The sequence below is a fragment of the Schistocerca gregaria genome, chromosome 5 (genome assembly GCF_023897955.1).
Source record: "Schistocerca gregaria isolate iqSchGreg1 chromosome 5, iqSchGreg1.2, whole genome shotgun sequence".
Classification (NCBI taxonomy): Eukaryota; Metazoa; Arthropoda; class Insecta; order Orthoptera; family Acrididae; genus Schistocerca; species Schistocerca gregaria.
The window spans coordinates 276,902,949-276,918,504 of record NC_064924.1 but is presented as its reverse complement, the minus strand read 5'-3'; the positions used below and the strand labels follow the sequence as shown (position 1 = coordinate 276,918,504).

Below are 15,556 nucleotides of genomic sequence, written 5' to 3'. Positions count from 1 at the left end.
TGCCAGAATATGCCAGTTGATAAAATGAATTTTCAATGAGCAAGTAAAAAGTGAATAGTAGATTTGCACATGTCGGAACACAGTGATTGAGGACAGTGCAGCTGCAACAGGAATAGTCTTAAATTTGTCCTTATTTTCTGTTGCTGTTTGTGCAGATGTGTATTCAAATAAATGCTGTGTATTTTGACCAGTGTTGTTGTACTTTCTCGAAATAAGGTTTCTATATCTGCAATAAGTAACACAGAAAAACTCGAGTGTTTGAGCAGCACAATATTGCAAATGCACAGATTCGGCGTCATTTGTTTGGGGAAAAAAATGTAGTGCTGTTTTTTTTTTTTTAACTGTTACAAAAATCCTTAAAATGGCATTTTATCTCGTGTGCACTGCCTGCATTAAGAAAGCCCAAATAGGTATGCATGAAATAGTAGAACACACAATACTTTAGATACGTCAATAAGATATATCAGTAGTAAAAGCCATTTTTCATTCATTGCTTGCTGAAACACATGCCTTTTGTTCGACAGTATGTGAGCAAAAATAGTTATTGAATGTTTCATGAATGAAACTGGTAGCGTAGGCAAGAAAAAGTTATGTGTACAGTATGTAGCCAGCTCTGCTGCTGGATTTATGATTGTCTACCTCTATTGCTATGTTCTAAAACCCACCAAACATAAACTGGCCAGCGACTATGTTCTTCACTGCAAACTTTTCCAAATATGCCCAATAGTTTACATATTTGGATAGTTACAAAATAATGACTGACAATAATGAAAATAAATCCAGTGCACTATCAAGTTGTGATGTCAGACTGTATGATGTGAAAAAAAACTTTCTGAATAGTTTCTTCAAAATTGAATGAGAAAGACTGCATTGTAGAGAACATGAACAAATCCCAAAACAGTGGTTTTTAAATTTTTATGTGATAAAAATGTTACTGAGAAACAATGTACACAAGTCGACGTAGCTTTGCTTCATCTACATAGTTTCTTATTTATTTATTTTTGAGTCACATAGGATAGGATGACTCCAAATTAACTGTCTTGCGTGTCGTGTCCTCAAATGAGGACCCTTAAATTTCAGGTCATTTTTGTCATCATTCACATCTGAGGTGATCGTAAAAGCACAGGCACCTCATATGAGGACTTACAATAGTTGCAAGAATGTCTCCTAGATGGCAGTGTTGGTGGTTGGCACGTGGGAACCTTAGATTTGTCACTCCATTTTTGGTATAATCACAGAGCTGTGTTGTGAAAGTTTGACATTGTTCTGTGAGAGAAGTACTGCTGTCTCTGGAGAGCTATGTGTTATAATAAGTTTGGTAATACTTATTACAAATTATTTGACACTTTTTGCAGATATCTAAATCGTATAAATGTTTTTCATAAAAATTACTTGTCATTATTTGAGGACTTTATGTGCCAAGATGACTTTACACTACTGTCTTCAGTACATACAGAATATTGTCTTTTTTCTCCTCTGTTTTATAGTACCTTATTTTACTGTATGTAGCACTCGGTCACATAGTCAGTTTTGGTATATACTAACATAGATAGTGGCTGTAGCCAAACATCAGAAAATTAGTTCGAAATGCATACATGATTTTATAGTTATTTTCCAAAAAGTGAGTAAATCTATATTATTCCTTTAGGATGACAGACAGGCTGCATTCATCAGCCGAGATATTCGAGGTTGATAGAATTTGTTCAAATAAAGAACGAAGTAAGAACTTTCGCCAGATTATAAGTGCTGCGGAAATTCTACAAGTTCTGGTAGCTGACTCAGATGATGATTTGGGTTCGAGTGATGACTCTGACAATGACCCATCATTTGAAGTGGACCTCATCACTGATACTTGTAATATATCTTCAGAAGCAAGTGACACTGACAATGAAAATTTTCCAAACAATGAAACAAGTGCAACAAATCATACTGAGGTTGAAAGTTAAATTTGCAGAGATCCTTCTGAACCAGGAATATCAACAAAATGTCCTAAAAGGCATGTGATTTGGTTCAGTGAATTGGACAAGTCAGTTATTGTGCCTCCATTTACTGGAAAAGCAAAAGTGTGCATTACTGGAGAAAGTCCCCTTGATTTCTTTATAGAGCTATTTCCAAAGAAACTCATAGCTGCAGTAGTTGAGCAAGCCAACTTACATGTGCATCAGAAACGAAAAGAATATTTCCCTACTTCTGTTTCTCAACTGAAGATATATTTTGGAATAACACTCGTAATGCCGGCCGTGCGGTTCTAGGCGCTGCAGTCCGGAACCGCAGGGCTGCTACGGTCGCAGGTTCGAATCCTGCCTCGGGCATGGATGTGTGTGATGTCCTTAGGTTAGTTAGGTTTACGTTGTTCTAAGTTCTAGGGGACTGACGACCTAAGATGTTAAGTCCCATAGTGCTCAGAGCTATTTGAACCATTTGAACACTCGTAAGGACTTACTTGAGATATCCAAGAATACGACAGTATTGGTCTGAGGAAACTGGCTTATGCATGAACTTGATTGCTGATTCTATGTGGCGCAGGAGATATGAAGAACTGTGCTGTTTCCTACATTTCAAAGATGTTTCTACAATTCCTCCCTACAATCCTGACAAAGCTATCTGATTACAATCAATTTTGGAAGCCCTTCATGATAACTATCACAAGGCTCTCAAACCTGAAGAATTTCACAGTGTTGTTGAGATGGTGATTTCGTTCAAAGGGACATCATCATTGAGCAGTACTGTCCCAAAAAGCCCAAGAAATGGGGCTACAAAATGTGGGTGCGTGCAGGTGTGTCTGGTTATGTTTATTGCTTCGAACTGTTTCAGTGCACTGGAGGAGGACACAGTAATATCTCTGAATGTGGGGCAGCAGGAGATTTTGTGCTCCATGTGTCATGACATTCATGGAAAGAACCACAAAGTCCATGCTGACAGTCTCTTCAGTAGCATTCCCTTGGTGCTAAAACTGAAAGAGCTAAACATATGGTATGTTGGTACCATTCGCAATAACAGACTGGAGGGAGCAGATAAAAAACTGACGTTGGGAAAAGATTTACAGAAGAAGGGATGTGGCAGTTCCTCAGTAGTGACATCAACAGAAGGCGTTACTGTCACAAGATGGATTGACAATTCATCTGTAACCGTTATATCGTCATATGCTGGAAGAGAACCTGACAGTGTTGCAACCCGATTTTCTCGAAAGGAAAAGAAGTTTATAGAGATCAAAAGACCCAACTGCATTGGAGGAGTTGACTTAATGGTTTCTTTGGTGGCCCTCTATAGAAGTGACACCAGAAATCTTAGGTGGTGCTTGAGGATTTTCTGCCACATGCTAAATGTGACTGTACTAAATGCACGGTTACTCTGGAGGATGAGTGAAAAAGAAAGTATGGATTTGTTGCCATTCAAAAGTAGAGTCGCCTCTGGGCTAATATACAAAGTGAAAGCAGAGATTACAAGAAAGAGCAGAGGCAGGCTTTCAGCTGAAAGCCCATTACTGTATGTGCAATCAAAATAGAGAGCCTGTCATACGGTACCCAATGAATTACGCTTCAATGGTGGATCACACTGGTCAGCGAAGTCAGGTGGTTCGATCGGGACTGCCGTTGGAAAACCTGTTACATTTGTGAAAAGTGTAAAGTTGCTGTGTGACCTGAGAGCATCAAACAATTTCATTGTCGACAAAATAGTTCACAATGTTCATGTATTCTTTGGTATTACTAATAAATATTCTGTGTAAAACATTGTAGTTTTTGGGCTCATTGTCCTCATATGAGGATGCCTTGCTGTTGGTCTATGAAATTATTATTATTATTATTATTATTATTATTATTATTATTATTAGATAAATTATGATGAAGTCTGTGTAAGGGAGGTCTTAAGGAACCAAATAATGTATTAGAAATTATTTTCAACGTTGGGTTGATGATTTGTGCATGAGAAGGTTAATGAGAACAGCAGTGCACCACTTGGACATCTCCGCCACATGCCCCTTTGGTATACTACATGTGGTGACAGACAGACATGGCGCGGACCACGATGAGGTGCATTTCTGCCACGCCACGTCTATGCGATTTGCTTAATTTGTTAATACGGAGGTGATGTGAAACAGCCCCCCATGTCTCCACCAAATGTCTGCACCGTGCTAAGACTTCCTTTTCCAGCTGACTGTAGTTGACTTGGGCCATGGTCAACATCTTAGATGCAAATTTTGTGGATCATTCACTGTTTCTAACCTTTTGGGATAAAACCACCCCTATTGCATCAACTGCAAGCACTAGTGGTTGTTGCAGGTTGAAACGAATAATGCATGGGTGACTAGGCAATGCGTTTTTCAACTTATGAAATGATTGTTTGCATTCTCCTGTCGATTAGAAAGGGGGATTTTTACACCAGAGGTGTTTTGGTGATAACCAGATGAGGTGCCCATTGATGAGCAGGAATATGTGTAAACACACAAATTTGTTCCAACCTTTTGAGTTCGGAAGCAGCTTGATTGCAAATGGCGGGAGGCACCAGATGTGCTGGTAGAACTTGGGTCAAGTATTTGAGTGTAATGTCTGCTTGAAAATTATTCTTTGCATGCCCCAATGTGTCACTGAAAAATTGTCCACATTGATGAATGCTGGCATGGGAAACGTGCACATCAATAGCATGCATGTAGTACTGAATATCTAATCCAAACAAATCAACTGCACCCATGCTAGAAATATTGGGACTCCAGCATGATTGAACTACTATGAATGGCACTGATGTAGTTGTATTATCTCATTCTTTTCCATGCAAAATGCATGTTCCAAGAAAAATTACTGTGTCTGTTGTAGGCTGTGAGGTGCACACATGAACTGAGTGTGTTCCAGTTGCCTGTAAGCAGTGTGATTAATCAGTGTGATTGAAGCACCACTATATAACTGAAATGGTACAGTTTGATTGCAGAAGAATCTATTGTGTGAGAGACAGAGCTTTTCACTTTTTGTGCATGTGAGGAGACTTGGTTAGGTGGCTTGCAGCTGTCGTCAGCATGAGCTATGTAGGGGGTGACTGTGTAGAACTAGTTGCAGTGAGTGTTTTGCCAACAGGCACAAATTCTGCAGCCTATTGTACTTCCTACCTTTGGTTACATCATTGAGACAAGGATTGTGCCACTTTAGAATCTCAAAACGTATTCTGTGGTCCACAACATTCTGAATAACGGCATCATGAAGCATTTCATCTTGAAAAGAAGCTCCACAAGTGCAGTTGAGTGTAATGTCTAGTCATGCCCTGGGGTTCAGCGATCCATGTCTTTGTAAGACTGATTACTATGATGATGTGTTTCAAAAAGTTTGAAACATACAGCAGCTGCATGAATCTGAACTTCAAAAAATTCTTATACTTTCCAAACAAATTCATCACAGGGTAGCGTTTGGGCTTCTTTTAGTATGCCTGTCAGCGGATGTAGAGATGCATGCAGATGAGCAGGCTTAGTTATCAAAACGGAACAGTACAGAATGCTGTTACAGAGGGAGCACGTGAAGCATGGCATGGGGAGAGGCACTGACTTGGGTGTTCAGTTGTTGGCGGTGATAAGTCTTTCCCGGAAGTTCTTATGCTGATTTCAGCTATCTCAGACCAGTCTCTCTCCTCCCCCTGAGATTACCTTTTTCGATCCTTCTATAGCCAAAGTCACTAAGAGTGCTGAATCACATGAACTTATGGGAGTGGTGTGGGACATACTTTTTGCAATTGGCAGATGGCAAAGTTAGATGTGCTTCATAGTGATCCAATAGTACACCATTTGGTGAGCTCAGTGTCCTTGCCTTCCACTTGAATGATGTGTGTTGATGCCATTGATGATTAGAGTGCAGAGGTTTCACAGCACTGCCTGCCTTTGCCCATGCCAAGCTTGGTGAGTACCTGTCAATCAAAATGTCATAATCCGCACCTCAGAACATTTGTCAGGTTCTTTGTCAGTTTCCTTTTGTACCTATTCCCACTCAATGGGCACACCGGTATTTGTGTCCTGATTGTCATTTAGTGCATTTTTGACAGAAATGCTGACCATTTGTGTGGTCTGCTGCAAAATATGTCAGTTTGTGATAGCAAGCTGTGGGACAGATGTCAGTCTCCAGTGTTTCCCCTGGACTCGGAGGCCATCTCTGATCCCCCTAAGCATCGCTCCATCATATTATGCTGTCATTGGTAGTGGATAGTCGACTGATTGTTTGGCAGGTTAACACAGCAGCAAAGGTCAGCCTTATTAATGTAGATACATACACACTCTTGGGCTGCCCTGTGCTGCGACAGCCACTACATCAAGTTGTGTCTTACAGTGAACAGTGAATTCCTTTGAGGCAGCAATCTTGCATCTTTGCTTGTTATAAAAATGTGGAATGGCAACTTATATTGTTAGCAGTAAATCCACAGTTTGGGCAAAATGTTTTTCAGTTAGACCCTTTTCCATTTTGGCTTCAGGGTAGCTGATAAGTCTCAGTGGTCCCCTTTCCAGATCTGGATTCCATGTTATTATCATAAGAGTGGCTGTTTGTGAATGCTGTGGCTTGGGCAGAAAATTTCGAGACAGACATCTCACTTAAGTAATTGTTGATACCTAACTTTTGTTATCCCTACCCTATACCCTTTGCCGTGTGCAACAGTCAATACTGAGTCAGATTGGCAACAGGAATTTCAGTCTCTCAAGCTGTTTGTGTTCTGCTTTCAGTTTGGCTTCCTTTATGCCAGATAAACTGTTGATGCATCACAGTCTGGTGTTGATGTGGTTCTGTCCCTTCGGAAGAAGTCAGGTGGCACCAAGTAGCCCATCACTTAAGCATTTAAGATACTTTTTGCGGTGCAACATAACTACTCACAAATGGAAAAGGAGTTGCTAGCATGGAGCCTAGTTATTCATCAACGACCACAAGCCCCTAATTTCCTTATTCAGCTATTGCTGTGGGTTACTGGATTGGACTGCCCACAGGTCGCAGAGGTAGGTTGCGATTCTCTTTCTCAGCAATTACTGTTAAGACATTATTTGCCTGTCCGCTGCCCAGCATGCTAAAGCAAATGCACTACTACAGTTGTGGGTTGGCCCCAATCGGATTTAAATTGACAGAAGGCTCTAGTTCTTGGTTTGAATGGTACCTTTCAGCAAACAGTGCTTGGTTTTTCCTTTGATGGTGCTGGAGGCTGTAGCTGCCACTGCTGCCGACCCACTTTTTCAGAAAACCATTTCCCCTGTCCAGACGTGTTGGCCCGAGTGCACTCCTTCGGTATCAGATTCAGTGTGGTGTACATTTTTTTCTGCTAGGGGATTGGTTCCTAGTTGTCCAGGAGGTCCTCATGCTTGCCACAAACGAGCAAAGTTGTTGAGTGGTCATCTATCCAGTGTAGCACCCTTGGAAACTCCAGTTGCTGCATGCATTATACTGGGCCGTGTAAGACTTTGCTGCATGTCACATTTGCAGTTTTGTATTGAAGCAGTGCACAGAGATAGTCAATATAGGTAAAGATTTCTTTGTAAAGGCAAAGCAGGAAAAGGAATTGAGTGACACTCTTGCAGCAAGTGGCAGCTTTGGGCAATATGCTTGGGAGCCCTGTGTGCAAGTGACAATCTCCAGCTACAATGTGGCCACTAGTGCTGACCAGCTGTTACTATAAAACAGTGTCCTTAAACTGCAGAATGTTGCAGCCCAAGAGTAAGGCAACAAAATTAGCTTTAGTTATGAAAATGAGATGATATAGGAACGCTGTGCATAAAGTTCATGAGGGGAGGTATCTTCATGGAGAATTTCATATTTGTATCATCAACTACAGAGATCACCATACAAATTCTTCGAATATACAAGAATGAGCTGTCTGTCTCATCAATAAAGCTGCTACCACACCCGCTGTTTTCACCAGACTTGGCCCCTTCCGACTACCATTTGTTTTCATCAATGGGACACGCATTGGCTGAGGAACACTTTGATTCCTTCGAAGAAGTCAAAAATTGGGTGTCTGATTGGTTTGATTCAAAAGACAAACATTTCTATTGTCGTGGTGTCCACAAATTGCCAGAAAGGTGATAAAAATGTATAGAATGCCATGGTCAGTACTTTAAATAAAATGTTTTTACTTTTCAATTCAAAATCAGTGTTTTGTTTTCACAGAAAAAAAAACAAAAAAAAATGCTCATATCATACCGGTACACCTGCTACTGTTACTTGTCCACCTCTGGAATGCCTTTTTTCCAACTGTCCATTTGGGACCTGTGTAGAGTGTGTGCTGAAGTCACTCATTGTGGAGCCAGTACAACCCCAAATCCAGGGTTTTAACTATCTGCTGCCCTGGTTGCTGGAGAGATGCAGAGTGGTTTCAGATTTGGTATTGTATAGGAGAGATAGCATTCCTGCTTCTGTTTTTAATGTGATATTCTCTGATGTTTTATCTGAGTACCACGACCATATAGCTGTTTTTAAGAGTGGGTCTAAGCAGGGGGGCCCTAGTGGTTGCTCTGTTAGTTTCCCGGATCATGTCCTCAAGGTCAGACTGCCTCCAGAATTTACCGTCTTCGACACAGAATTATATGCGATCTTGTGAGCACTGTAGCAGATGAGACGTTCTCCCAGTGTTAGATTTCTCATCTGCTCAGATTCTCTGAGCGCACTGTACTCTCTCCAACATTTGTACCTGGCAGATACAGTAGTCTCTAATGTACAGGATGTCCTCCTACAGCTACGACGACTGGGGAAGGAGGTGTCCTTCTGCTGGGTACCTGGGCACATTGGAATTGCGGGGAATGAAAGGGCGGGTTGAACAGCCAAGGAGGCATGTCGTGATCCTCTGGTATTTCGGTGTGCTATCCCCCTGCATGCTATCACCTTGCTGTTGAGGTACAAAGTCATGTGTCGGTGGAAAGACAAGTGGCTGACAGTGATTGATAACAAACTCCAGGTCATCAAGCCCACAGCTCGGCCATGGAGTATTTCCTTCTAGCCACGCCGGTGAGACAAGGTCCTTCTTACTTGTCTTTGCATAGGCTACAGCCGTATGACACATGGATTCTTTCTGCAGTGAGAGAACCCTCTAATGTGTGGTGCTTATGGTGTGCAGATCACGGTGCACCACATTTTATTGGACTGCATTTTATTTGCTGACAAGTGAACTGCGGTGGATTTGCTTGCGGATCTGCTGTCTATTTTATGTAATGATTAAACAAATGTGGTTAGAGTTTTAAAGTTTTGTGAAATGTCCAACGTGTTAAACAAGATTTTAGGGAGATGTTCTTAATGTGTCAAAGGGTGGCTGGCTCTCTGGTCAAATCTGAAACCACTCTGCATCTCTCCAGCAACCAGGGCAGCAGATAGTTAAATCCCTGGATTTGGGGTTGTACTGGCTCCACAATGAGTGACTTCGGCACACACTGGTCAGCCAGTCGCATGTCCCTGTGCTTTTCTTTTAGTTCTTCTGTGTTTTTCTTTCTCTCTTCCCTCCTAATTGGTTTTTGTGCATGTGATACAGAGTGACTCTGTGGTCATTTCGAGTGCATGCATGTACAAATCTTTTAGTTCATCTCCACATTCATTTTTCATAAGAGTAAGGGTGCTGATGAGCTCGCCATTGGACACCCATCAGAGCTACACACGCGCACGCGCGCACACACACACACACACACACACACACACACACACACACACACACACTCTCTCTCTCTCTCTCTCTCTCTCTCTCTCTCTCTCTCTCTCTCTCTCTCACTCACTCTTTCCACAAACACTTGTGCAAAGTCTGTTGGAGCATCTGCCATCGACAGAAGTACAGTTAGTTGCTGGGCATAGAGGGTGAGGTCATCAGAAGGCGGAGCTGCCCGATTTGCAGCGGCCGGGGAGACCATCCACAGCTGTTGCACCTGACCCAGCTCCTTCGGACTTCCACTTGTTTGGGCCATTAAAGAATGCAATTCATGGAAGACATTTTGGGGACGATGAGGAGGCGATTCACATAGTGAAGCACTGGCTCCACCACCAGGACAAGGATTAGTACAGACAGGGCATGCACGCCCCTTTTTCGCACTGGAGGAAGGCCGTAGAATGGGATGGAGATTATGTGGAAAGATAGGGTGTGTAGGTAAAACACCATTCTTTCATGTGCGTAATTCCCGTTATGTTCAATAAAGAATTGTTGAAGGAAAAAAAATGTGGTGCATTACTGTTCTGGGCAATCCTCGTATATCGTCATTGCTCATATTAGATGCTATAAAGCTCGAAAGCTTGTGGGTTAAGGAAGTCAAACCTACCATTTCTTGGTTTCCAGTAAAATTGAGCAGGTAATTTATAGGGCCCAAAAACATTCCTCCTGACCGATGTTATCTTTTGGTCCTCTAATAGGTATGCTAATCAGATCAGACTCGGATAAACATGTAATTATTGCCCCAAGTTAAAATCCAAAATGGGTAATTGCTCCTATGAGCACTCACCCTTTCAGGTTTGGAACATGGACTGCATCTCAAGATCATACTGTCACACTAAAACAGAGGGAGATTACACTTGAAAGATTGTTTTCCTGTAATGCAACTATTATTTACATATAGCAGAATTTAATGGTGCAGACTTTCACTACTTTGTATTAAATTTTGACATTAAAAATGGAAAATGTTGTGTGAAACTTAATTTGTGGTTAAACCATTCTAGGTAACACAAAGGAAACTTAAATAGTTAAATGCTATTAAAATATGTTCGTACAGTAAATAAAATTTATATTATACTATACGTAAATACATACACATCAATTTGCGTTTTTTAAATGTTATGTATTTTTTTTGTCCACAGTGGTTTCTATGAACACACATCTGCCAATAGACAAGAAATTACAAGAACATTTGGCTCAGTCAAATGATATACAAGGATTCTTGGTGTGTGTCCGAAATCAATTCAAACGTCACAGAGATAGGAAACCTTAAGAAAAATGCAAATGCTAGTGAAGTAATTTTCTAGTTAAACCATTTTAGATAACACAAAGGAGACTTATATTTAAAGGCTATTAAAATATATTTTTTATTATATCTTACAGAAATATATATATGTACATGCGTGTGCGTGTACACACACACACACACACACACACACACACACACACACACACACACACACACACACACACGTCTATGATCCTACACTTGGCTCAGTCAAAAGATAATACAATGATTCTCTGCCCTAATTACATTTTCATATTAAGCTTGAGCACTTGTGTAGGGCTTTTTGTACATGAGTAAAGATCCAAATAAAAACATTCCTGCTTCACATGAATTCTGGAGTTTATTAGAAAGACACTTCAAAATACTGAAAACTGAATATTGTATATTATGCTATACAACCACTGAACCCCCTGCGATAATAATATATCATGACTGAGTCAGAACTGAGACAGAAATAATAAGCTGTGTGGTTACAGCTGCCATCCTATTTATAATCTTTAAATGTGAATTTAATGACAATGAATCTTATGTTGTTGTAAATTTTAATTTTACAGTCATTATATAAGACTAGAGATTCAATTATCTTTATTAAATTCACTGACTTATAATTATTTTACAAAATTTATTTGCAAAACTAATGTGCAATCATTTTCATATTATATACATACTGTTTGTCTTTGTTATTTCTTTCTTATCTTAGTTTACAAAATGCTTTCAAGTAGAAAGTAGTAATTATTCATTACATGCAATCATTTTAACTCTGTTTTATATCACTTGACACATTTTCATTTGATAAATAAAACTTTCACGTGGTGCAAAACAATGAAGTACCTGCCAGCTGCATTATTATTATTATTATTATTATTATCAACATCATCATATATTGATTATAAATTACATAATGATTGATATTTTAAGTTAGGACAAACCAAAATACAGTAGGCCCGCAATAATCTGACATTTGACAGTTTGACGTGCTCGGTAGTCCAATGCTACGTTGGAGCTTGGCACTGCGCTTGCTCCATACACATTCAGGCACACATTTATCACGACATTCACCTCCTCCCATCTGCCTCATGCCTCACACCAATACAAATGTGCTTTTGAGAGTGCTCCTTTCATGTTGTTAGTAAATTTAAATTTTGCTATGTGGCGTAATTGTCCTGTTTTAATTTTTGTGTTGAAAAGAATTGTGTGATTACAAGCACAAGTGCAAATGCTAAACATAGGTATAAAACTTTAACTCTTACTGATAAATAGGAACTTATTAAAAGCTATGACCATGTTGAACCTTCAACTTCCATCTCTAAATCTTTTGATATCAGCGACGTATCATTTACGAAATAGGAAAAAATAGGGGTAAAATTGAATAATTTGTAAAAACTGTAGATGATGACTCACAGAAAAATCTTCACATGAGTGAATACCGTAAAGTAGGTTTGGTTTTAAAACAAATCCCAACTTTCTTATCATGAAATGAGCAACAATTAATTTGGGAGTTCGTAAAGCACCTGTGTCTTTGTTGTAGAAAGCAATTTTCAGGAATAACTTCTGGAAGAAGTGGGGACTTCTGCTAGCTGGAGGTAAAAGCATGCATCAACAAAGTGGAATCCTCGCACATGGTGACAGTGATTCTGTGATACATTGGGAGCGGCAATATGGAAATGAAGCCTTCTCTTCCCTATTTCGAGATAATACAAAATGGTCTGGCCTTCTTTGAACTTTTTCAGTAACCTCCATCAAGCCTATCTGGCAAAGATCCCATACATCACTGCAATATTCTAGCAGAGCAAGGCCGAGCATAATGTTGGCTGTCTCTTTAGTGGATTTGTTGCATTTTATAAGTGTTCTGCAACCAAAATGCAGTCTTGAGTTCGCCTTTTCCACAACATTATTTATGTCATGGTTCCAGTTGCTCATAAATTCCATTGCTCATAAATTCCATTGCTCATAAATTTTATCCCTAGGTACTTAGTTGAATTGAGAGACTTCAGATTGCTAATTTGTCATGTACCTGAAATTTAAGGGATTCCTTTGGGTGCTTGTCATATGGATGATCTCACACTTCCCATTCCTTAAGACCAATTGTCACTTTTGTATAATACAAATACTTTGTCTAAATAATTATGTATTTGGAAACAAAGTTGATGTGACTTACCAAACAAAAGCGCTGGCAGGTCGATAGATACACAAACATACACACAATTTCAAGCTTTGGCAACCAACGGTTGCTTCTTCAGGAAAGAGGGAAGGAGAGGGAAAGACAAAAGGATGTGGGTTTTAAGGGAGAGGGAAAGGAGTCATTCCAGTCCCGGGAGGGGAAAAAAGGACAGGCATACACCTGCACACACACATATCCATCCGCACTTACACCTGGTATATGTGCGGATGGATATGTGTGTGTGTGTGTGTGTGTGTGTGTGTGTGTGTGTGTGTGTGTGTGTATACCTGTCCTTTTTTCCCCTAAGGTAAGTCTTTGCGCTCCCGGGATTGGAATGACTCCTTACCCTCTCCCTTAAAACCCATATCCTTTCATCTTTCCCTCTCCTTCCCTCTTTCCTGAAGAAGCAACCGTTGGTTGCGAAAGCTTGAAATTTGTGTGTATGTTTGTGTCTGTTTGTGTATCTATCGACCTGACAGCACTTTTGTTTGGTAAGTCACATCAACTTTGTTTTTAGTTATATTTTTCCCACGTGGAATGTTTCCCTCTATTATAATTATGTATTTGGGTTTGATATGATAACGTTATTAAATGGTAAATGACAGCACCATCTGCAAACAGTTTAAGAGGGCTACTCTTATTGTCTCCTACATAATTTGTGTAGATTTAGAAGCAACACAGGGCCTGTAACACTTCTTTGGAAACAGAGATATCATTTCTGTTCGTGTCAGTTACTATAAACCTTGCAGACTAGAAATTATGAATCACGTTACATAACTGAGATGAGACTCCATAGGTGAGCAATTTGATTAGAAGCAGCTTGTGAAAAACAGCTTAAAAAGCCTTCTGGATATCTAGAAATATGGAATCAACTTGAGACACCCTGTTGATCGCACGTGTCACTGCATGTAAACAAAAAGATATTTTTGTTTTACTAGAATCTCCCCCCCCCCCCCCTCCCGAATCCATGCTGACTATTTGTCAATAGATAATTTTCTCCAAGGTAATTCATAATGTTCAAACAAAGTAGATGTTCCAAAATCCTACCGCAAATAAGCTTTTGTGATAAGAGTCTGTAATGCAGTGGATTACTCCTGTTTCCTTTCTTGAGTATTGGTGTAACCTGTGCAGTTTTCCAGTCTTTACGTATGGATTTTTCATTGAGTATGCGGTTGTATATGATTCACTTCGAAAGGAATCTGATTGGTATACAATATGATCTGGAAGACTTCATTTACTAAGTGATTTAAGTTGCATCTTTACCCAGAGAATATCTGCTTCTAAGTTATGTTGGCAGCAGTTCTTGATTTGAATTCTGGAATATTTAGCTCATCTTTGTTGGTGGAAGAATTTCTGAAAACCGTATTTAGCATCTCCACTGTAGTGGCACTGTCATTGCTAATATTTCCATCTAGATCACCAGTCTAGGTATTGGTTGTATGCCTGCATGTTGAGAAAATGTAACAGAAAAGATTCAGACGAAAAAAGTATGGCCGACTCCCGGATATGGTCCCAATGGTTGTTGTGGAAAATGTTCTCGACATTCTCTGTCCCATACGCCAAGTGGTAGGGTAAGAAATACAGCAGTTTGTGACAGCAAGGATTGTCGGATCAGGTAAGCAAGAAGTAATAGCTATGAATGTCTCCCCATACATTGGAAGGAAATGGAGAATGTTGAAGAATAGGTACATCAATTTTTAACACCAATCTTTGCCACTACTCGAATGTACCAGGGAGAAGGGAGTTTGCCAACTTGGACTTGTCACAGCTGTCAACTGCCGACCCATCAATGGACCATTGGCGGTAAACAAACTCCTCCATCGACTAAAATGTCCCACAGAAGAAGAGACATTGGGGCAATAGTGGGCAATATGCTGATATATTCAAATAACTTACAGGAATGCATCCGGATGGATTGTCAACAACCACTAATATTTCAAGAAGAGCACACCCTCTCATTTTCAAAGCAACGCGTTTTTATACATTTGCTCTGTGAACACCCTGGACACTGCACATTACTGCAGAGAAAGAAGGTGAATTTTTGGTGACTACTGTACTACAGAATGCGAACCATCACAACTGTCCTATTCATGCTGATCAACTGCAGACCATTGTAGTCAGCCCTTGGGATGAACAATAACATCTCAGTTTACAAGCCGCGTCACTTCACATGAAACACTCAAACTTCTGATAGCAGATGCAGCTATCATCATCATGAGTTAAAATCGACAACTGCCAGGGCTGGTACAGTGTTCTGCTAATATAGATAGTATGGCAGCCTCTCAAACCTGCATCATATTTGCAACTGCTGCTCCTGCTTCCCTACAATCATGAAGCCTCCACCTTTGCTTTCACTCAGTGTCGAAAGCCTGCCTCCAAGCTCTAATGTGTCCCCCTGGTCTCTCTTAAAATTTCTGGTTTCACTCGAATTTCAGCCATTTCTTTGATAACAGGATCCCAGTGAAACGATGTTTGAG

At 40.2% G+C, this 15,556-nt stretch overlaps 1 protein-coding gene across 1 annotated transcript in view; it reads left to right on the top strand.

Annotated features, from left to right (window-relative positions):
* LOC126272307 (uncharacterized) overlaps positions 1 to 11,095 on the top strand; it is a 50,640-nt gene extending 39,545 nt beyond the window's left edge. The window contains exon 4 of the mRNA XM_049975081.1: positions 10,773 to 11,095. Within this exon, the coding sequence (XP_049831038.1) occupies positions 10,773 to 10,903 (131 nt within the window). The 3' untranslated portion in view covers positions 10,904 to 11,095. The remainder of the gene's footprint in view (positions 1 to 10,772) is intronic.
* Positions 11,096 to 15,556: the final 4,461 nt, after the last annotated feature.